The sequence below is a fragment of the Sturnira hondurensis genome, unplaced genomic scaffold (genome assembly GCF_014824575.4).
Source record: "Sturnira hondurensis isolate 20B ecotype Veracruz unplaced genomic scaffold, ASM1482457v3 Scaffold0022017, whole genome shotgun sequence".
Lineage (NCBI taxonomy): Eukaryota > Metazoa > Chordata > Mammalia > Chiroptera > Phyllostomidae > Sturnira > Sturnira hondurensis.
The window spans coordinates 8059203-8082641 of record NW_028094648.1 but is presented as its reverse complement, the minus strand read 5'-3'; the positions used below and the strand labels follow the sequence as shown (position 1 = coordinate 8082641).

The 23439-nt window shown below is 44.2% G+C and overlaps 1 protein-coding gene across 1 annotated transcript in view; it reads left to right on the top strand.

Annotated features, from left to right (window-relative positions):
• Positions 1-22861: 22861 nt before the first annotated feature.
• The window catches only part of CWH43 (cell wall biogenesis 43 C-terminal homolog), a 45377-nt gene continuing 44799 nt past the window's right edge, over positions 22862-23439 (top strand). The window contains exon 1 of the mRNA XM_037034186.1: positions 22862-22921. Within this exon, the coding sequence (XP_036890081.1) occupies positions 22879-22921 (43 nt within the window). The 5' untranslated portion in view covers positions 22862-22878. The remainder of the gene's footprint in view (positions 22922-23439) is intronic.

Below are 23439 nucleotides of genomic sequence, written 5' to 3'. Positions count from 1 at the left end.
GGTTCCTCAAATAAAAAGAAAACAAGTCATCCTAATTTTAGCTTGCAGTATTAGCATTACAATTGGCCAATGGGGGTTTGGCCAAGGGAAGGCAGACAGGGGAGTTATTGGGTTGCAGAGAGACTTCTTTGCCTGGATTATAAAGAATAATTTTTTAAAAAGCACAGCTTTATTGAGATATAATTTACAAACCATCAAATTCACCTTCTTAAACTGTACTATTCAGTGTTTTTTTTTTTTTTTAAAGAATATGTTCACAGGCCCTGGCTGGTGTAGCTCGGTGGATTGGGCGTGGACCTGTGAGCCAGAGGATTGCGGTTCGATTCCCAGTCAGGACACATGCCTGGGTTGCAGGCCAGTTCCCAGCAGGGAACCCACGAGAGGCAACCATACATTGATGTTCTCTCCCTCTCTCCTTCCCTTCCCCTCTAAAGATAAATAAATAAAATCTTCAAAAAAAAAAGATTTTAAAAAAAAGAAAGAAAAGTGGCCTCTGGCATGAAGAGGATGACTTTAAAAAAAAAAAGAAAATGTTCACAAAATAGCCCAACCATCAACTCTCATTTCATCACACCACCCCGGAAAGAGACTCAGACCCCTTAGTAGTCACTCCCCTGTCCTTCTGTGGTCGGCTGATAGACGGACCTGAGCAGAGCAAGGACGATAGCCAGGTACAAAAGGTCACAAGGACAGAAAGCCTCCAGATACCTAGCAAAGGACTAAACTGGGAAAACAAGGACCTCTCCCCCAGGGTGACCTCTCCTCCCCTGGCATATTGCTGGGCATGTGGTTTAGACCCTCTGACCTTTCAAGTCACTGGTCTTGATCCTCTGACCTTTCCTCCCCAGGCATAGTCATGCTGTGGACTGCCTGGAGGAGGAACACGGGGCTAAAGAGTAGCTTCAGGCGACACCTATGGGAGGGGGGCTTGCATGACCACTTCCTTAAGCATTAACCCCTAGGGGTAACATCTAGGCCTCAGTAATGGTTCAGCTCCAGGCCCAGAAAAGTAAAACCAGACAGGCAATGCCATGGCTGACATCAGGCACAGGACCAGCTGCACTGACTAATGACCCCCTGCCCTGGTGCCCAGCAATCAGAAGAGACCATGACCCTGAAAGGGCACACCTGGAAAGCTGATGAATATTCCATTGGGATTCTCCCCGAGACCTCCAGATAAATATGTTCAAGTTGGAGGACCCAGTCTCTCTCTTTCTCTCTCACTGGCACCCCCTTACCCTTCCTATTCTCCTCTTCTTCCCCTCAGGCACCTTTACCTTTCTCTCTTACTCCCAAGCTCCAAGGGCCCTTCTTTGGCCTTTGTAACTTGTTTCCTGAACCCATTTCCTGTATGGCTCACTTCTTCTACCTCCGTGATTTTCTAAACAAACTTTTGCTTGTATTTGAGTCTTGACTCTGAATTTTTTCTTAGCCAGAACTCAAGTACTGAGGTTGCCGAATTGAGGTCCAATCACCAGTAACGTTCTGGTACCATTTCACTGCCGACACTTCTCCCCCCAGCCCCTGGGAATCACTAATCTACTTTCTATCTTATGGGCTTGCCTATTCTGGACATTTCATATAAATAGAATTATATAATAAGTGGCCTTTTGTGATTGGCTTCATTCACTTATTGTAAAGTTTTTATGGTTCTTCTATGCTGTGACATATATTTGAAAGGCATTTTAAAAAAACAAAACACTTATATTCCTCATTAAAACAAAACAAAAAACTCGTAGTTATACTTTGACCTGCATAACAACAATGCATTCTTCCCAGCAAGGTGGCCCTCCCCTCCCCTCCCCTCCCCTCCCCTCCCCGTTCCCTCTCTCTCTATCTCCCTCCATCTTTCTTTTTTTTCTTATGGAAAATAACCACCTGCCAGCTCAGGGGTTCCCAAGTTTGAGCACACCTTAACTACCCCGTGCTTCACCTCTTTCCCCCTTTCTGCTCCAGTCCTCATTTCTTCCTGGCTAAATTTAAAAACCAGAAGGAACCGTCTCTTTTTTAAGCACACAGCTTCCTCTTCTGTACCTGGTGACCGATCATGGGGAAACTTGCTTATTCTGGGAATGATGGTGAAGGGCTTCCTCTGGACAATGTCATCTGAAGGGCAGGCAAGCACGTGTTTGTGCACAAAGCCAGGGTCTTCTCAAGCAGCCTCGAAACTTGCATTCACTTAATTTATGGCACCGTATAAGGTGCTCTGTGGGATATAAACGTGAAACACCAAAGACCTGCTTTAGGGAGCTTGTATTCTAAGAAGGGATCTAGAGCATTTTGGGCAATATTGCTTCATAGTCACTTATTGGACTATACTCTTTCTGGACAGTAAACTCCTCAGGGGTTGGAACCGTTTTTGTTTACCTTTCCAACACACACAGGGCCTTGCACGAAGTAGGCCTCACTTTGTTAAGATGCCTTAAAGAAAATGTACATAAAGTGCTGAGAAAGGTCAGATGAGGGGATATTTCCTTCTGGCTGGAGAGATCCAAGGAAGCTTCATGGAGAAGGTGGCTCCTGTAATGAGCTGTGAAAGATGAGCAGGATTCAGGCACGTAGCATTAGAAAGAGGATTCTGGGGAGAGAGGAAGCGTAGAGGGGTAAAACAGTGTGAGGCTTGGGAAGGGATCCAAGTTCATGATGACCTAACTTGGAAACAAAAAAGAAGGAAGTTGAGAAGTTCCCATTAGTGGCCTAACTTCCAAGTAAGGGAAGAAGCCGGGGTGTGTTGAAAGAAGGAAAGGAACTGGGCGGGATTTGAATCTAAAGGATGGGGCAAAAGGTTTGGCTGTGGGACGTGGGTTAGAAACTCAACTAACGCGAAGTCTTGAGGTGTTAGTGGGTCATACTGGACCATCTGGGTTATAATTCAACTAATTTCTTAAATATTTTCGTGGGCCTATTTTACATTTTACTAATTTACATTGTATTAAGAATTAAAACATAGTATACATTTATTTATTCATCATCTGGTCAACAAATATTATCAACCACTGTTTTTAGACTTTGGGTACACAGCATAGTGAACAAGATAGATAAGATTCCTGACTCTTTGAACATTTACACTCCAGTTGAGGGGAGAAGACAGACAGGAAGAAAAACAACAAGTAACAAAAATGTGAGTAATGTTATCAGGAACAAGCCCATACTGTTAAACATTGTTAGTTTAAAATTATACGCAGGCATCAGCAACTGTTTTCCAATACAGATATTAGAAGAAACAAACATGGTTCTTTCAAAACCCATTTTTCCCTAGAGCTTCATATGTCAAATTAAGGTTTTGTTGCAAGGCAGGAAGTTATGCAGCACAACACGAAAGGCGGTTTGAAAATGTTCCAGATACTTCAGCACAGAGAATAAATAATTTCCAGAGAATCGCGCTAAGAGTGGTAAAGTCTTGGTAACAATAGATAACACGGTATTTTTTTCCCTCTTGAGTGTGTTTGTGTACGCATTCAGATGCGGCAGGTGCGTAGAAATGTAAGACATCCTTCCTACCTTCAAAGAACTCCCCGCCGGTCTAGAAGAGGAAAGAACGCATTCGAAAGCCAGCAGAGTACACTGGGTGGTAACTGACTCCCACTACGGAGGAAGGGGTTCTGACCCTTACCTTGAGGGTTCCCCTCCTTCACTAATTACTTGGGACATTCAGTAACGTATCAAATATGTAACTATTGAACCTGGCCTTGAAGGATTGGGATCTGGGACAGCTCTATTCGGGTAGAAAGAACTGCATTAACAAAGGTGAGGAGGTCATATGATTTTGTTAACCAATGTCAGCCCAATAAATTTAATTAAAAAACAGAAGTGAGGAGGAAGTCAGTGTAGAGAAAAGGAACTAATATTTATTGAGTTCTGGGCATGACATTTGGCACACAGTAGACTCTATAAATGTTTATTCAGTGCATAGCCATTCTTGTTAGAAAAGGTTCATTGCAGCCATTTGTCAATAAAGAAAGGGATGCGTAGACGGATTGAATACTAGTTCTAAAGTCACAGAGTTGGAGGTGGTAGGGTTAGATTTTTAACCCCAGGCTGCCTGCCTAGTAAGCTTTAGTTCTTCGTCCTGTCCGGCTGTGTGGCCAAAGTCCGGGGTGTCTGAGGGAGGGGTGGCGTGGGCATTGTGGCTGAGCGGCACAAGGGGAGACTGGACTGTGGCAGTCCCTACATGACATTCTAAGGAACATACACTGTCTTTTGGGAGAAGCCACTGAGGGTTGTAAAGTAGGTTAGTGATGTCATCAGCTTTACTTTGAGGAAGCTAAGTGCGATAGGGAGATAAGTGAACAGTGGGAGGTGGGGACAGACTGCTGCCTGTGACAGTGAAGGAATGGGTGAGTAAGGACAGTAAACTCATAGACTATGCTACTGTGCAAAGCTGAACTGGATGGATGTGAGACTGAGTAAGGGCTGTGGGAACGGAGACTGAGGGGGACGAGGCCTGAAAGCAGGTCAGAGGAAGAGTCACCAGCACCCACTGAGCAGGAGGAGTCGAGGAGGAGAAGTGGTGCAAGACGGTGCTGGGATTTCTAGCTTTGGTGAAGGATGATGGATGCTATTGGCTAAAATCGGAGCTATAAGAAAAGCAATGCAGTTGGTGAGCAGAAGGCACTACTTGGGATGTTTTGAGTGGGGAAATTCAAAGAGGGATGTATAATGGACAATACGAATAAGTCCAGCCATTGTTGATATGATGAGAATACCTTGTATGACACCAATGTAACCTAGCAGCCAAGGAGAGTGGACTGGAATGCACATGTGTGAACAGTGATGATTTCACTGTACAGGTCAGGTGGGTGGCAGATGCTGTTGAGTGAGCATGTGTACTGTGTGGCTGCACATTCAAAATGACTGAGCGAGTAGAGCAATGAATCTGTATCAAATTTTGCATTAAGCTTGAACATTCCTCTGTGAAAACTATTCAGATGATTCAGAAGTCTGTAGCTATGGGCAACAGGTGATTGGCAGGTTCATTGTGATGGTGCGACTACTCATGCATCACATCTCATGCAGAGTTTTTTTGTGAAACATCAAATCACCCAGGTGACTCACCCCTCTACAGCCCAGATGTGGTGCCCTGTGACTTCTGGCTTTTCCCAAAACTAAAATCACCTTTGAAAGGGAAGCGATTTAAGAGCCTTGATGAGATTCAGGAGAATATGGCAGGGCAGCTGACAGTGATTAGGAGACCTGAGTGAGGTCCCATGGTGCTACTTTGAATGGGACCAAGGTGTCATTGTGCTATGTGCAGTGTTTCTTGTATCTTGTATCTTCTTCGATAAATGTGTTTATTTTTCATATTACATGGCTGGATACCTTCTGAACAGACCTTGTATATGAGATGGGAGGAAAGGAGAGCAGCAAGAGCAAGAAAGTGTTGGAAATCATCAATCTCTAAGCCAAGGCCAGAAGGATGAGGAATGAGGAGAGGTGGAGAACGAGAGAAGGGATGAGGAGGGGAGTCCGCAGATGAGGCTAAAGATCCAAGGGCAAAGATGCAGAGTGGCTTCAGAGGGACAAGGGTGATGGAAGCCATGGCGAGGGAGGTGGAGTTGACTCCCCAAAGGTTCTTGGTGCCCTCACTGAGGTCAGCTTCCCAGGAGCAGCTGGGGCCAAAGCTCGGTTGGAGATTGAGAAACGAATGAATGACTAGGCGGTGGGGGGTGTGTGAGTACAGTCTATTCTTTCAGAGTTTCAGAGCCAAGAAAGGAGAGACTCTGGAGGATAACTTGAGGGGAGTGCAGAGTAGAGACACATGTTAGGTACCATGGGACATTTCAGAGCTGGCAGCTGCCCTGGTCAGTCACTGTGGAAGAAGAGCCAGTGAGGCCACGTTCTCTCTTTCTCTCTCCCACTCCTGGGCAATGCAGCTTTCTTAACACGGAGGGGAGAACCAGACCTGACAGTAGTATCCTCTCTATCATTGCTAAAAAGACCAGAATTTAGTGATATTATTGCTCTCAGGGTATGTTCTACTGACTGTTTTGTAGTGCTGTTCTCTTTGGAAGGGATACACGTAGGACTGGACTTGGAGCACAGGCAGCAGCAGGTGGCTAAGGGCCTCAGTTTGTGAGCCAGGCTGGCTAGGTTCAAAGCCCAGCTCTGTGATTTGCTGTGTGACCTCAGTAAATTATTGAACCTCTCTGTGGCTCAGTTTCTTCATTTGAAAACAAAAGTAATAATAGTGGCACCTACTGGGATGGTTGTGAACATTATTTACATGTTAATAAAATGTTATTAAAGAACTTGGGACAATGACTGGCACAGAACCAGCTTCACAGAAATCTTAGCTACTATTTGCAAAGAGTTATGCCAAGGATCTTGGGCATCATGGTTGGAAAGGACCTGGGCTTTAACTGGCCGTGATCTTTCTACCTACCTGGGCCCATGATGCTGCTTTGATCTCTGGCTGTTCTTTATCAGGATGAAATTCTTTTAGTTTTGCACATAACAGGCCCTGCAAATTAATATTTGCTTTTCGAGATTGGAAGAGGTTATTCTTAAGTAGAAAAACAATGGCCTCCCCTGCAGGGTAATAAGGAGAAAAACACATCTTAGGAGAAACTAATTTTGGAGTGGCAAACCTCTGAAGCACAGTGTTCCTAATGGTGTCACCAAATAATTATAAGATGGGCAAGTGGATGGCATCTACAGGCGATGAAACATGACTCTTTCAGCATATTTTGACCGGTTAGGGAAGCTATATTTATGCTTCATATCTGTCTTCAAACATTCTTCCTCTAAAATATTCCAAAACGCCTAAGTGAAACATCTGGTACAAGGCTGTATGCAAAAATAACCTTTATCTCTGAGCTATTAATGCCTTTTATGGCAGCTGGGGCCATTATTTGGAGCTGCTGTACCTCACTGCCACCTGCTGGTCAAGATCAAGTAAAATGCCCCACCCCATGACCACAGGAGTCAGGATCTGACTGAGTGCCCCCAAAAGGCTGTAAAAAGAGGGCTCAATTTTTTTCTTATTAAGAAAATACATTGGCATTTTAACTCACAACCAGGGTCAGGGTCTGGTTTTGTGGGACCTGTAGTGTATTGAACCTGGGTGATCTTTAAGATGAGAGAACACAGAATTACAAATACAAAACTCAGGTCTGAAAGAGTATTCTAAAATGAGAAAAGAAATGACAACAATAATACATTTCAAAAAGCTGACAACTAGCACAAACACAGCGCAATCCAGGAAGTAAAATATTTTTTATTAATTCACTTCCTCACACACGTCTCTAACACTCTTTACCCCACATTACAAAAATTCTTCGATTGCCTCCTTAAAAAAGGAGTTTGTAATATTTTTTACAGTGAGAACAGAACTATAATTCAGATTTTCCTCAGTCATGATGCGTCAACACTTGTTTATGGTTGATGGTTGAGAAGAATTTCCCTCAGCTTCCCAGTTCATTCGTAACCTTATGCACAGTTACTTCAATTACTTCAAGGTTTGTGGTCGGATTTGGGGAAATCTCTCCCCATGTACAAACTGTCAGATGCCAAGACATCTTCCATTTTTCTGGCATGGTATGGAACCTTGCCTACTGTTTGAGCTGATGGCGCTTTGTCCCGAGGACGCCCTGTGTTGGTACATTACAGTTTCTGTCATCTGTATAAATGGCAGTATTTGTGTTAAATCGGCCCAGAATCCCACCTTCTTCTCTTGCAGTATACAATTTACTTGCAGTCCGTTTCCATGGTGATTTCTACTGATTTAATATTGTGTGTATATACAAATATGTTATGAGGCAAACCATAACTGTGCCATTAGGATTTTGTTTTTTATTGTTATAAATTGTCACTGTCTAGGAACAAAAGCATTGTTTTAAAAATAAAGAAAAGATAAAAACCTTTTTGCTATGAACTAATCCACATTTTATTGTCTCTTGGAACAGACTGATGCTATTTCCATCATGGCCAGCCAGTTTGAGAGACGCTAGATGTTGGAAAGCAGGTGTTGAGCCCCTGGTGTGTTTGGGGCCCCAGTTCATTCTCTCCCAGAAGGCTCTGGGCTCCTTATGCAAATTCATTTCACTCTTTCCCCAGCGATCTGCTTTGCATTCTACAGATCTCCAGGGGCACAGTGCCAGCATTCCTCCTGATACACCCTTTGTCCTCCTCCAGAGCCTCCTGGACAATGCGTTTCATAACTGAGAGGGGCTCAGGAATGATTCTTCCCCAGGACAAGAAGATACGCTGCAGCTCCCAGTGCCAGACAGGGGGCAGCTGGGATGGCCGAGCACCTTTGCTCAATGGGCCACTCCTTTCAAGTTGGCCTTAGTAAGTTCCCCATTACACAGACAATCTAGCACACACATGATCAGTGCTGTCACGTGTGGGTGAACGTCTTGGCCCATAGGGACACTTAATAGGGTAACACATGTGTGCTGTCAAGCCACCTTCCTCCCAGGTGTGGGAGGAAGTTGCTGGCATACAGTGCCCGGACCTTCCTTCTTCCCTTCTCTCTGGGATTGGTGGGCAGGAAGCATGTGCTCCGTTCTGCAACTGGCCACCCAATAAAGGCTCTCCCCCATGGGGTGAGACCTTTGGTTTTCTAGGGCATCTCTGTCTGCATGGGTGAGTCTGCCGCATTTTTTGGCTGTTCTCAGGACATGCCTTGTTGCTGCGCAGAGGCCACCTGCTTCCATTGAGCTTTTACCAGTAGCCAAGCTGCCAATGACTTTATCTCCATCTGCCCATTTCCTTTGTGCCTTTCAGATCAGAGATTGTGTGGGCGAGAAGGGACTCCCACAAACCTCCACACTGTGCGCCAAGACACAGGGAACTACCTTAACTGAGACATTCCGTTCCTTCCCAGGGTGAGTGCACAATCTACCAACCATGAAGATATAAAAATGACAAACTTGCAGGGGTAACACACATCAAAAACAGGGAAACCCCAACCCTGTCCCTCTTCATCCACCAGCACAAGTTATTCCACCTCGGGATGCGTCATTGTCACACAGGACCACTCCTGGGTTTAACTGCAATTAATGAAACTACTGGGGCGGGTGGAATTTTGAAACGTTTTCCACGTGTGCGTTGGAATGGGAGAGAATAGACAGAGAGGAGAGGGAAGGGGAGGAAGAAGCAAACTGGAAAGTGGCCTCTGGTGCTGAACTCGTTTTGACTTGTCAGGGAGCCGCAGGTTGCATTACCACATCCGCCTTCCCCTGTCCATGTAAATGAGCAAAATTCTTTTGGGCATGTGCTACATGGCAGGTACATACCACTTTCTTTGTCCTTGGTTCCAAGGTCCCTTCCCTAGGCTGTGCTGGCATGCTTGGTAAAACTTCTCCAGACCAGCTGATTACTCCCTGAATTCCAAGTACAATGTTACTCCCCCCCATGAACGTGCTGCTTTTCCGGATGTCACTCTGTTCACCTGCAATGGCCGTTCTTCGAAGCCTTTCCTCCACAGTCCTCTCCATCTCTCCAAGCACACGTGTCTCAGTCATCTTAGTGGATGTGAGATTGGGAGCTGTGCAAGGGGACCCTCCTTCAGCTATTTCTGATGAGATCGGGCGTGTTCAGGGTGGTATGGCCGTAGACTCCTTCAGCTATTTCTGAATCCGTTTCTTTCATGAGCTGCGTGCCAAACTTCGTTTTCTTCCCCAGGTTTTTCTAGTGAGTCCCCGAATCAGCTTTTCACGGTCTGCCATGGCAGAGGCCGAAGGTAACAGGGCTCCACAGACACAGAAGCGCGCTCTCCCCCGTCTCCGAGGACACGCGTGTGCACATCTGACTGATTTGCTTGTCCATCATCTTGTTTCAGCTCAGATTACACACTCTCGGATGGATACGTATTTTGCCTCTTTTAAGATACTAATTTAACAACTGAGGATTAATTAATGGCAGGAACAACAACAAAAAAGAATGAAATCCTACCCTTTGTGACAGCATGGTGCTAAGTGAAATAAGTCAGAGAGAGAAAGACAAATACATCACTTCATTTATGTGTGAAATCTAGAGAATACAGTACACTAACAAATACAACAGAGAACAAACTGAGGAGGGTTGCCAGGGGGAAGGAGGGTTGGGGGGCTGGGTGAAAACGGTGAAGGTATTCAGAAGGACAAATTGGTAGTTACAGAATGGCCATGGGGACGTAAAGTACAGCGTAGGGAATACAGTGGACACTACAGTAATAACTAGGTATGGTACTAGGTGGGTACTGGGAATATCTGGGGCTCACTTCATAAATTATATAATTGTCTGACCACCACGCTGCACACCTGAAACTAATGTAAAATAATATTGAATGTCACCTGTAACTGAAAAATTTAAAAAAGAAGCAATTAGTGGCGGAAGAGAATGAACAAATCACCCCCCTTGAATTCTGGGAGACGTAGTAAAGTCTACTGTGAGCCCCAGATGCTTCATCCTACAACGTCACGTGCGTTTTCATTCTTCTCTGGAGCATATGCATATTCGTTTTAACACAAAAATGTTATTAATTGCATACACTGAGTAAACTTAATGCTTCGCAAGGTGAATTGCTGAATATATCCTCTGATACACTGTTGCTCATTTGTGTTGTGTGTTCCAGTTGGAGAAGCATAAATAATAGATGCTCAATTAGTATTTATTGGGTGAATACTTGAATGACCAATCTGATGATACTAATGGAGTACTTGTGCATACATAGCTACTTGCAGAAATTTACGCATCAGGTCTCAGTCTGCTAGGGGAGCCAGCTCATAGCGTGATGAAGGTTTGATCTGTATCTCTTTCAAGTTAGACCAGTTGGGGCACAGGTGCAATTATTTCTGGTGTTCGATAATTGGCTTCACTTTGCAGGTGGGAAAGTGGAGGTTTGGGCAGGTAAGTGAGCACCACCATTAGCCATGAGTAAATAGATCATCACAGCCTTGCCTCTGGGGTGAGGGGTGGGGTGGCCCAGGCTGACTCAGTCCTGAGAGCCTGGGCCTCCATCCACAGCGGCACTTTTCACACTGGGTTGTCATTACCTGAGAGCTTGAGACTCCACCCCCGGGCCAGGAGCCCCTCCTCCCTGGGGCTGCCTTGACCCTCTCTGTGCACTCAGGGATGACCACAGCCCCTCCCACACAGAAGGGCTCCGGGAAAGGTTAGAATGATTAAGTTCAAATGCACAAATCAAAGAAACTGCTGAACCATACTTTCCAGGTCTGTCTTCCAAGCGAGTCTTTGTGTTTTAGACTGTGCTAAGATGGTGCTCTCGACTGTGTGTGAACGGAAGACGACCTAATGCTTATAGGAGAATGTGAACTCAAGGTTCCTCAAGGCCCTTTTATGCTTTTTTTTTATTATACTGAAAATGTTCACTCAAGCAGGTTTTCTTAACAGGAGCTAACGGGGTTGAGTCCCTTTCAACTCTTTGAGAGACCCTGGTGACCCAGGTCACAGTGGTTGTTTCTGGTGGTCTTTGAGGGCTGCACGCCCTGCTCTGCTGCTGCAGGACCACAACGTGCCTTGTCTGCTGTGGGCATGCTCGTAACCATTGTGATCATCATTCCTACAGGGCCCGCCCGAGCTTAACTTGGCTTCTGGTAGATAAAACGAGGGTCCCATGCTAACTATTTTATAGGTACAGATGGCAATTCTATAACCTAAAAAAGAACATATTTTATTTATTTATTTTTAGAGTGGGAGAAGGGAGGGAGAAAGAGAGGGAGAGAAACATCAATGTATGGTTGCCTCATGTGTGCCCCCTGCTAGGGACCTGGCCTGCAACCCAGGCATGTGCCCTGACTGGGAATTGAATTGGCAACACTATACTTCACAGTCCTGAGCATTAATTCTATAACTTATAAGAGTTTTTAAAAAACAGCTTTATTGAGATATAGTTTATATATGATCAAATGCAATTTTAAATTAAATTAATTAATTAATTTAAACTTAAATTGTATATTTAAAGTAAACAATGCAATGATTTTTAAAAAGATTTTATTTATTTATCTTTAGAGGGGAAGGGAAGGAGAGTGGCAGAGAAATATCAATGTACGGTTGCCTCTCGTGCGTCCCGTGCTGGGAACTGACCTGCAACCCAGGCATGTGCCCTGACTAGGGATCAAAACGTGGTTGTTTGGTTCGTAGGCCCGCGCTCAGTCCATTGAGCCACACCAGACAGGACAACAGTGCAATGATTTTTGATGTATTCAGAGTTATGCAACCACCACCATCCTCAATTTTGAAATATTTTCATCACTCCAAAAAGAAACCTTGTACCTTTAGCTGACATGCCCAACCTCTCCCCTCGGGAGCTAGCGATGTACAACCACAAGAAAGCTTCATTGCAGTTATAACCAGCTACTTTGTTCGAATATGAATTAGATTATTGTATTTAAAAAATTTTAAACATTTTTAAAAATTATATTTTATTGATTATGCTATTACCATTGTCTCATTTCCCCCCTTTGCCTCCTTCCACCCAGCACCCCCCACTCCCTGAGGCCATCCCTACACCATTGCTCATGTCCATGGGTCATGTGTATAAGTTCTTTGGCTTCTCCATTTCCTATACTGTACTTTACATCCCTGTGGCTATTCTGTAACTACCTATTTGTACTTCTTAATCCCCTCACCTTCTCACCCATTCCCCCACTCTCCCTGCTCATCTGGAAACCATCAAAATGCTCTCTGTATCCATGATTCTGCCTCTGTTCTTGTTTGCTTTATTTATTTTTTAGATTCAATTGTTTATAGATTGAATTGTTCATTTGTTTATAGATTCAATTGTTTAGATATTTTTGCCATTTTATTGTTCATAGTTTTGATCTTCTTTTTCTTAAACAAGACCCTTTAACATTCCACATAATAGTAATTTGGTGGTGATTAACTCCTTTAGTTTTTTCTTGCCTGGGAAGCTCTTTACCAGCCCTTCGATTCTAAATGATAGCTTTGCTGGGTAGAGCAATCTTGGCTGGAGTTCCCAGCTGTTCAAGACTTTGAATATTGCTAATCCCTTGTAGCCTGCAAAGTTTCTTTTGAGAAATCAGCTGACAGTTTTATGGGAACTCTTTTGTAGGTAACTAATTCTTTTCTCTTGCTGCTTTTAAGATTCTCTCTTTATCTAAACCTTTTGCATTTTAATTATGGTGTGTCTTGGCATAGGTCTCTTTGTATCCATCTTGTTTGGGACTCTGTGCTTCCTGGACCTGCATTCTACTTCCTTTGCTAAATTAGTGAAGTTTTCTTTCATTACTTTTTCAAATATATTGCCAATTTCTTACTGTTTGTCCTCTCCTTCCAGTACCCCATATGATATGAATGTTGGACCTCTTGAAGTTGTTCCAGAGGCTGCTTATACTATCCTGATTTTTTTGGATTCTTTTTTTCTTCTTGTTGTTCTGATTGGTTATTATTACTATTTGTTTGCTTCTTTATGTTCCAAAGCATTGATTTGATTTTCAACTTCATCTACTCTACTGTTGTTTCTCTGTAAATTGTTCTTTATTTCAATTAGTGTATCCTTTGTTTCTGACTGGATCTTTTTTGTGCTGAGGTCCTCACTAGGTTCCTTGAGCATCCTTATAATCAGTGTTTTGAACTCTGCATCTGAGAGATTGCTTATCTCCATTTTGTTTAGGTATTTTTCTGGGGTTTTTATCTGTTCTTTCACTTGGGGTATGTTTCTTTATCTCCTCATTTTGGCAGCCTCCCTGTGCTTGTTTCTGTGTATTAGGTAGCGCTTTTTGGACTCCATGTCCTGGTAGTGTGGCCTACTACAGTGGGTGTCCTGTGGGGTCTAGTGGGACAGCCTCCCTCATCACCCAATATAAAACTCAATGTATGCCCTTTTTGTGGGCTGAATACACTGTTACATCATATGGTCTCCACCACCAACGAAGCTAAAAATAATTCTGAAGCCTAACGCTACCAACATGGACAAAGTCTCCTTGGAAGACAACCAGGCCACACTTCAAGAACCATTACTGATTTGTGGGGTAGGTTTCTTTTGGGGGACATGATAATGCTGAGCTTCAAACATAGTCTAACCTGTAAAACAGAAGTGTTGGTTGATGGCAGCAACAACTCAAAGATATGGAAGTCATAAGTATTAAGAGGCATGTTTACTACACATCATGTGCTTAAAATCGGATAATAGGAATGATGCAGACAATGGCACAACTAAACAATAAAGTCTATGGGAGGCACCATGAAAATAAGGTTAAAAGCAAAATGTAATAGGATAGAGCGTTAATGTAATCGTAAAACTACGTTCTGGTTAATGGTTTGTTAGCGGAAGCAGTGTGTGCAACTTCTAGAAAAGGTCTTTCAAGAGTATCCATTCTTCTTCCCAGCTCTTCTTGGTTAAAGTGAGAATTGGAAGCCTAGAGCTGAAGTTATCTTCGATCATGAAGCAGAATCTGCCCATTGAGGGTAGTGAGAAACAAGATACAAAAAACCTGGGTTCCCGATGACTGTGAAGCCCTCATACCAGCCCGGGGTTACTTAGGCCAACGTTTGAGGGAGAGAAAGATAACTGTGTTCAAGCCACTGCTGTTTCTGAATTTCTGGCATACCTGCACAAACCTTGGGATGAATAATCACAATGAGGAATTTCCTGTTCTAACAATCCCTCAGTCTCAATGGATCACACTGACAGGGCGATGGCACTTGTCGCCTCAGGAAAAACAATGCAGAACAGCTTATTTCCCATATACTCTTTCTCAGGAAGCCACTGGAATAAACCAATTAAGGGATGGACGTGGAATCCGGGAAATAGGGAGTTCAACACAGGAGAGAGAAGAAAGCAATTCCTCGAATCGGGCTGAAGAGAAACTCCAGGGCCTCGCAAGTGTGACTCTCAGGAGGTTTCATATCACTCTGGAAGGCGGTTTGGGAATGGATGTGTGATTGTCACGGGTAAGTAAAGGAAGAAATAAATCAATTATAAACTAAAAAGGACACAAAGATTGTGTGAGAAATAAAATGTGATCACAATATTCTGTATGGCTTGGCAGTGACATAATTGTAATACAATAAACACACTATGGATTTAGTAAAATTTTGTGAATTAACTGAAACCGGTATATTGGAGGAAAGGAGGGAATAAGTATGTGTGTATAGGAAGAAGAGATTTGAACATCCATCTTCTATAATTAAAGAAAAGTAACAATGCCTAATTTTTTGTAAGAAATGGAAGTAAATGCACAAGAAACAGCTGAGGAGTTAAAACTGGTTGTCTCTGAGGGGTGGGGATCAAGGGAAGGGCAGGAAAGATGCTTTGTCCTTACCATGTGGCTCTTAAAATAATAAGAATAAAGATGAAATGAACGAAATAAAAAAAAAACTATTCAACTATCTAACCTCTAAGCTCCTGGGAGAGGTTGGATTGAATGCAAAAACATTAGGAAAAAATAAGGAGGGAGAACATTAGTAGGAAGAATTCATCTGCAAAACAAAATCCTAGTTTAAAATGATTTATGCAGCTTTGTCTTTGTTATTAACCAATAAGAAACACTGTGTCCACTCACTCATTTATTCAGTCAGCAACAAATATCTATCGAGGGCTTGGTACATGCCCTGGGCCGTGCTGAGGGGCAGGCCTAGTGGGACCAACATGGCGTAGTGCTCACTCCCCAGAGTTTACACTCTGATCTTGGTGCTTCTTACTCTGTTCACTACAAAGTAACTAGAGCACTCTTTTCTCAGAGCTCACTCTGGACCAGTGACACAAATCCTCACAACAATTCTGCATAGGAGACTTTACAGGTGAGGAAACAGAGGCTCAGAAAGGTTAAAATACTTGCACAGTTCTGCTGGAAGGCTGGGGTCAAGATCTGAACCCAGGAGAGATGGACTCAACCTTCCTTCCATCACCTCTGCAGACACTCAATGTGCTTAACGAGGAGAGCAGTGCCCACCCCCCCCCCCATCCAGGGCCTGTTACGCCCCAGGCATTGGGCCAAGTGTGTTACATGCTTCTACACTTACTTGTTTGGATCTACATCTAAGGAGTCTATTTCCTCCTTTGTTGCTGAAAATGTCGGCCACTTGCTCCCCCAGGCTTTCTTGCAGCAGGGATGCATGGTCTAATCCACATCCATCAGACTTCAACTCAGGAGCCAGCAATGTCAAAGGAAAAGGCAGGAGCACTCCTTCGGGAGCATGGGGTGTACCACTCAGCTCTTGCTTCAAGAGAACCGACTGCGAGAAGCACAACTAAACAAATCTTTGGCTTCCACTGCACCATTCTCTCCATGTCTCTGCCCTAGCCAGGCAGCTCCCTTCAGTGAATGGGCACAGGGCAGGTACAGGAGCTGGGCCATTCTTCTCCAATGCAGGACACTTGAAAAGGCCCCCTTCCACCTGGCTGAGACTTCCGCAGAGGTCGCTGCTGTCTGATGTCCTTCATACCCAAGCCCCTTCCTTCCCCCTCTTTCACAGGTGTCAGGCCTGCATCATGGTCTGCAGGCTCTCCCCCTACTCCTGTCTGCTCCCTCTTTGTCTTTCTTGGGCATTTTTCTCATAAATTTCTCCTCCTTCTCATCCTGCCTTGATGTCAGCTTCCCAAGGGGCCTAAACTGACCTGCCTTCTCTGGAGGCAAGGTCTGGGGGCACTGGTGGCTTTGATGCTGGGGACAGAGTAGCTGCAGAGGGTTGAGTTCCTGGCATGGAAATGGCAGTGGAGCAAAGTGTGGCTTTCGGTGCTCGTGCAGGTCAGGGTCTCTCCTCAGATACAGCATGACATTGGCTAGTGTTCTTGAAAATTTAGCCATGAGCTTGTCCATGGAATTGAAATGCAGGTTGGTTTATCTCCAAGGTGCACTCTTACTAGTACATTATGTTCCCCACTGTTCCAGTTCAGAAAAGAATGTGGTGACTTCACACGTAACCTTGGTTGAAAATCTGACAGAAGAGTCTGGGAGTGGAGAAAACTGGATCCCTGGTTGTGCTGATTTCCCTGGATGGTGTTTACTGGCCAAATATTCTGCAGGAGCAGTACAATTCCTAGAGAAAAAATCAGTTTAAGTTCCACGCTCACATTTTGTAACCTGATTATTCTCCTTTTTCTCTTTTTTGTGCCCAGAGGGGCATAGGATGAATGCTCAGCAGAATCCCCTTTAATATTTACACTCCCATAACTTCTAGGGAAAAACCTGAATGTGGGCGCATTGGTTTGGGCAGTGCTAGGTCTGTATGAATAAACCTCAATATTTCAGTGGCTTAATCACACATAACAGTTCAAGGTCAAGGTTTGCAGTCAATGGGCTAGTTTTCCTCCTTGCAGTGATTCAAGGACCTAGGTTCCCTCCCTTTTGTGGCTCAGCCTTTGCCCAGTGCCTCATTATCATAGCAGAAAGGAGAAAAGGGAGAAAGAGCAGTGCTTTTAAACTGCCTTGTCTGATAGAGACACAGGTCACTTGGTCATTCCCCATTGGCGAGAGCCCGTCACATAAGGCCCCATGGAGGAGGTGGCAGGGGACTGAGAAATGCAGGCCCTGGTTGGCAGCTCCTGTCCAGCAGCAGCTCTGTTCTGCAGACAGTGGAGGACAGGCAGGACTGTTTGGCACACAATTAACTTTCCCTGCTACGGGGAGCTCTCACTTTTTGTCCGTTCAAGGAAAGGAACGTGTCCAACATGCCGAGAGGCAGACAAAGTACACTCTTCTATTTCTTCATAGTCACAACTTGAAGTCTGATCATCTCACACAGCACCTGGCCAGTGATGGCTCAGTTCGTTACGTGTCATCCCACAGACTGAAAGGTCACAGGTTCAATTCCAGGTCAGGGCGTATGCCTGGGCGGCAAGTTTGATCCCCAGTCTGGGCACGTGCCAGAGGCAACCAATCAATACTTCTCCCTCACACTGACATTTCTCTGCTGCCCTTTCCCTCTCTCTAGAATCAAAAAAAAAAAAAAAAATTTAAACCCAGTATCTTGAAGACTCTAGCTAAAACAGAGCCAAGGACCATCTCAGAGAGCTCAGAGCCAAGCTGATGAGCTTTTTAGAGAAGTTCATTACTTCTTTCATTTTGTTGGAGACACATGAACTCCTTTGAATGAACTGTATGGCAAAGGAAAAGTGTTCATTTGTTTGTTTGTTTTTAGGTTGGGAGTATTATCCCTAATATTACCATCAAGAAAGCACCCTAAATCCATCAAAAGCCATATGGCTAAGTAAATTACCTGTAATCACGTTATGGAATACTAAACAGCCGTTGAAAGTCACTTGCTGATCATTTCCTGCCATGAGAAAATATTCTCCGTGTGTGAATATTAGGCAAAAAAGCAGGTATTCATAGATAATAATTAAATAACTATTATTCAATTGCTAATTAAAAATAAAAATGACAGAACTGTACTATAAATTCTTGGGAAAAAAGGGGTCATAATGGATGACATCATGCTTCACAAACACTTCCCACCTCTTCTGCATGGGCCTTGCGGTGCTGTGGCGGGTCTGGCCACGGGCTTGCTGCGTGTGAGCGGAGGGGCAGTGGTCTTCCGTGAGACCTGCGGGCAGGGGCTGCTCATTCAGCCTGAGCCCCAGATTCAGGACAGTGGGGCGCCGCTGCAGCAGACCCACCATAGACGTGTCAGGTGGGTGAGAAAGAAACATCCATCACCAGAAAATGCACACGTGGCTGATCCTACAGTGGGACAGGTGCTTTGAAAAATTAACGAAGATCAGTGAGACCTTGAAGTGACATGAAAAGGTTTCTTTTTATCAGCTCTTCATAGAAAAACATTTCTGTTGTTTCTCTAGGCCAGAAAATCATTATTATACCACAAAAATATTGTCTCGTATTAGAGAGTCTGATCTTTTGATAAAATGAAAAGTAGTCTCAACATGTTCTGACTGAACTTGATGTGCTCATGTTCCAAGAAATAGGGGAGGAAGAAAGAACCGTGGGCAGGGCCATAATGGGCCCCATTCATTTCCATGTAAAATAAGAATGCAAATGGCAACTTGAGGTCAAAGAAGAGATTCTGACAAAAATGAGAAGATCGTGCCTTTGGAAATTAAATGACGACCAGACAGACTGCAAATATTAAACTCAAGGTGCAGCAGTGGATTTACATATAATGGATAGATACAGTCACAGAGCAGGTCAGACTGGGTATTGCTGTCATCAGTTACACAGTGACTCTTACCCTGCGTGTCATGAGTAAAAATTATACAGTACCACTGGTTACATAGCAATGATATTGAGCCGAGAGCAAGTTAAAAGTTCAAAGGAGCCCTGTCCAGTGTGGCTCAGTTGGTTGGGCTTCGTTCTGCAAACCAAAAGGTCGCTGGTTCAATTCCATGTCAGGGCGTGTGCCTGGGTCGCAGGTTTGGTCCCCATTTCAGGTTGTACAGAAAGCAGCCAATCGATGTTCCTCTCTCATAATAATGTTTCTCTACTTCTTCTCCCTCCCTCCCCTGCTCTCTAAAATCAAAAATAAAAATAAAGTTTGTAAAAATAAGCTCAAATAAACATTGCATTTGACTTACGATATTTGACAATGAAACTAAAAGCAACTTCATAATTAACCAGCTACTGGAACAATAATTCAAACTTAACAAGCTATTGTATGTAGAAAAGGATCAGAAATCATGATAAATTTTCCCACACTGCCACAGAGGGGCAAAACAGTAAATCAAAAACATTTTTTTGCAAACACTATCGAAACATTACTACCTCTTCATAGAAAGGGGAAAAACCTCTGATGCAATCCCCTCTGGCACACTAAGTGCCATTCTTGTCTCTGCAGTTGGAAAAAAAATAAAGATGAATTAGGGAAAGCAATTAAAATGATCTCAGGATGGAGAGCCTATTGATGTAATTGCCAAATGTGCTTACCTACCATATGCTTAGCCCAAGGCCGAATGTTATGAGGGGTATACAGATAACAATGCAAGTTACTATTCAATACTTGTGAATACCATAGGTGATGTGCTCAGTGCCTCAGTACTTGACCTACTTAAACCTCAAAACGACACTATGTACAATGTAGATTTTTATAGCAAAGACAGCTGCTCACCACACCTTGGTTTCTTTTCTTTCTGGGCTTACTAGATTACATTTTTTTCCAGCCCACCCTTGAAGTTAGCCATTATCTATCTGTACATGAGAAGAAAAGTAAAACACTAAGACTAAAAACTGAGCTCTGACTGGGAGAGAAAACATACTGTCTCCTTAGTAGAAGCAAAGCTTTTCCCAGCTCTTAGCTTTGAAAAGGACAAACTTCTCAAGAGCAGCTACTAGGCATACACAGCAATGAAGTAGATGCTTTTTAATATGGGTCCACAGAAAATAAACCTTTGTGGGCGAAGAGGAAGGAAAATGTAGTGTCTCACACTTTTAGTCACTAAAGTCCTTCACGCATTAAAGACTGCCTGATACTAAATGACTATAACTAGCCAAAACATTTTTACAAAATATAACTAGAATGAGTTGCATTTAAAAAATGCCCTATTGAGATAGAATTCATACACCATATAATTTAACACAAACAATGCAATGTTTCTTAAATATATTCACAGAGTTGTGCAACCAATAATCCAATCTAATTTTAGATTTTTATCCCCCCCTTGAAAGAAACTATACCCCTACTAATTCCTTTTCTTTTACCACCTGTTCCCCCAGCCCTAAGAAACCACTAATGTACCTAGGCCACTATAAATTTGCCTACTCCAAGCATTGTATATTAGTGGAATCATACAATATGCGATTTCACGACTGTCTTCTTTTACCTTGCATGGTGTTTGCAAGGTTCATCCACGTTGTAGCATATACCAGTACTCCATTTCTTTTCACTGCTTAATAATATTCTATTACATGGCTATACTGTAATCTCTTTATCCATTATTCATCAGTTGTTGCATATTTGGGTTGTTTCTACTTTTTGGCTATTATGAATAATGCTTCTATAGACATCTGTGCACAAATTACATTTGTTGTAATTTCTCTTGGGTACCTATGAGTAGAATCGTTAGGTCACATGGTAACTCCTTTCATCATTTGAGAAAACTACCATGCCGTTTTCTGAAGTTGCTACTCAATTTTACATCCTCACCAGCAATGTTGAAGGGTTCACTTTCTCCACATCCTTGTCAACACTTGTTACATTATCTAGCTTTTTGATTACAGCCATCTTAGTGAGCATGAGTGGTTTCTCATTGTATTTTGAGTTTCATTCTCCTAAGGAAATGACACTGAATATCTTTTCCTCTGCTTATTGGCTATTTGTAGATGTTCTTAGGACAAAGTTCTATCAAACGTTTTGTTCATCTTTAAATCAGGTGGTCTTTTAATGACTGAGTTGTGATTTCATGGGAGTGTGTGGGTGTTTGTATCTGCTGAATACCAGTTCTTTGCCAGATGTATGACTCATAAATGTTTCCCCCCATTCTGTGCACTGTCTTTTCACTGCCGTGGTGGTGTCTGTTGAAGCACAAAAACTTTTAAGTTAATGAAGTTCAGTGTCTCTATTATCTTTTGTTGTTTGTGTTTTTGGTGATGTATCTAAGAATCCATTGCCTCACTGAAGATCGTGAAGGTTTACTCCTGTGTTTGCTTCTAAGGGTTTTGTAGTTTTATCTCTCATATTTAGGTCTTTGATCTATTTTAATTTTTGTGCATCATGTGAGATAGGGCTCCTACTTTATTCCCTTTTGTGTGGGCATTTAGTTGTCATAGAACCACTGGTTGAAAAGATGACCTTTTCCTCCAAGTAATTGTCTTGGAAGCTTGTCTTGAGCCTAAATGAGAAGGGTTTATTTTTGGATTCTCAATTCTGTTCCATTGACCCATAACTTTATCTTGTGACAAAGTACTAGTAAGCAATTAAGTTATTTAGAACTCTTCGCTCAAAACTGCTCTGGACTTTCAGCAATAATTACTCTTACATTATTCTTACACTTTTAGGCAACTCATTGTTTAATTTCAGAGCAAACTTTTCAGAAGTGACAAATGATAAACTCTTTCCCCCAAATTTAAAGCAAATAAAAATAAAATGCTTTGAGAAGGTTCTAAAAACATTGAAGACATTCTAGAGCGTGGTAATACTTGATGGAGAAACAACTGTCTGGTTCACTAGCTCCATTGTTAATTACAACCGGCTCTTACTTTCTCCTTAGGAACCGGCCCTCTCAGAGCTTCATTCATAAAGTTGAGGAGGGCAGTTTCCACTCGCACCCGTTTTCTCTGTCCTGAGCAAGTGCTGACACATCTCTAAAAGCCACTGAAAACCCTGTAGTTTCTAGAATTTTTTGACCACCTTTCCAGAACGCAGTATGTTCACTACCGGAGCTAGAAACGAGTAGCGCAGGCAGGTGACTCTCGCTGGTCTGCTCGCCTCCGGGACATCGCCCAAGCCTTAGGAACGCCAAGGTCCTGTTCACACTTGTTCACCAAAAACTCCAGAGCCCAGTTTTTTTCAGGCTGCCCCTTCTAAGTCTCCAGTTTTCCCCTTTGCTGTCTCCCTGCAACGCACCCCCGCGGGCCTTATTTAAACCAGGCCACCACTGGTCTTAGTTGCACTCGCTCCCGGCCTCCTGTGCATAGGCCTCGCTCCATCCCAGAACCGCCCAGACTACCTGCATTTTGCCGGACGGTGGGGTTTCCCGGGTCCTCACGCTCAGACCCATGTCCTCTGCTGTGTGCAGTCACTTTGGCAGTGAAGCTGCACAGCGACTGCGGCGCAGGGCGAGGTGCCCGGGACGTGGCAGCGAGCGCGCACAGGCGGGACCAGGCCCGTGGGCTGGGCTGGGTGTGGCGGGGCGGAGGCTGCTGCCCCACCCAAGCCTGAGCTCGGTGGCGTCGGTGGACTCAGCGAGGGGACGTGGGGCGCAGACGCAGGGCCCAGGAGGACGCGGCGGCCGGAGGTGACCTGTGTGTGCTGCGGTACTGACCTGCGCTGCAGCTTTCCTCGACGCTCCACGCCGCGGCCATGCGCTCCCTGTGGAGAGAAATCCTCCTGGAGACCCTTCTGGGTAAGCTGAGGTTCCCCTCGCCGCGTCGGCGGTGCCTGCTCCCCCGGCCCGGCCCTAAGTTGCAGCTCTCGGCTGGCTTGGCTGAGCTTCTCCAGGAAGAAAAGTGTGCTCGGTGCCCTGAGGAGAGATGCTTATCATCCCCTGGGAACTCTGCCACCGCAGGGGGTGGGGGTGGGGTGGGGGTTGAGGAGGAAGACCTAGATTGAGGCTCCAAAGCTGAGGCGCCAGTGGGAGACGGTGCTTCCCGAGTTCCCACGCCAGTCTGGGATTGTTCCCAAGGCGCACGAATTCCCGGCGTGTCGGCCTCGAGGTCGCACGGCTGGTACTGCCCCCTAGCCCCCCACCCGTGATCGATCTTTATGTTTAACTTAACAAAACTCAGTACCAAACTTTAATTTTCAGAAGGAAAGGCGCACCCGTTTTCTCCCGCGGCTGTGGTTGAGCGCACTGGGCAGTAGCTGCTGCCGGCGGAGGCCGCGCATTTGGGCATTTGGCACGAGGCAGCGAACTCGAGTCTT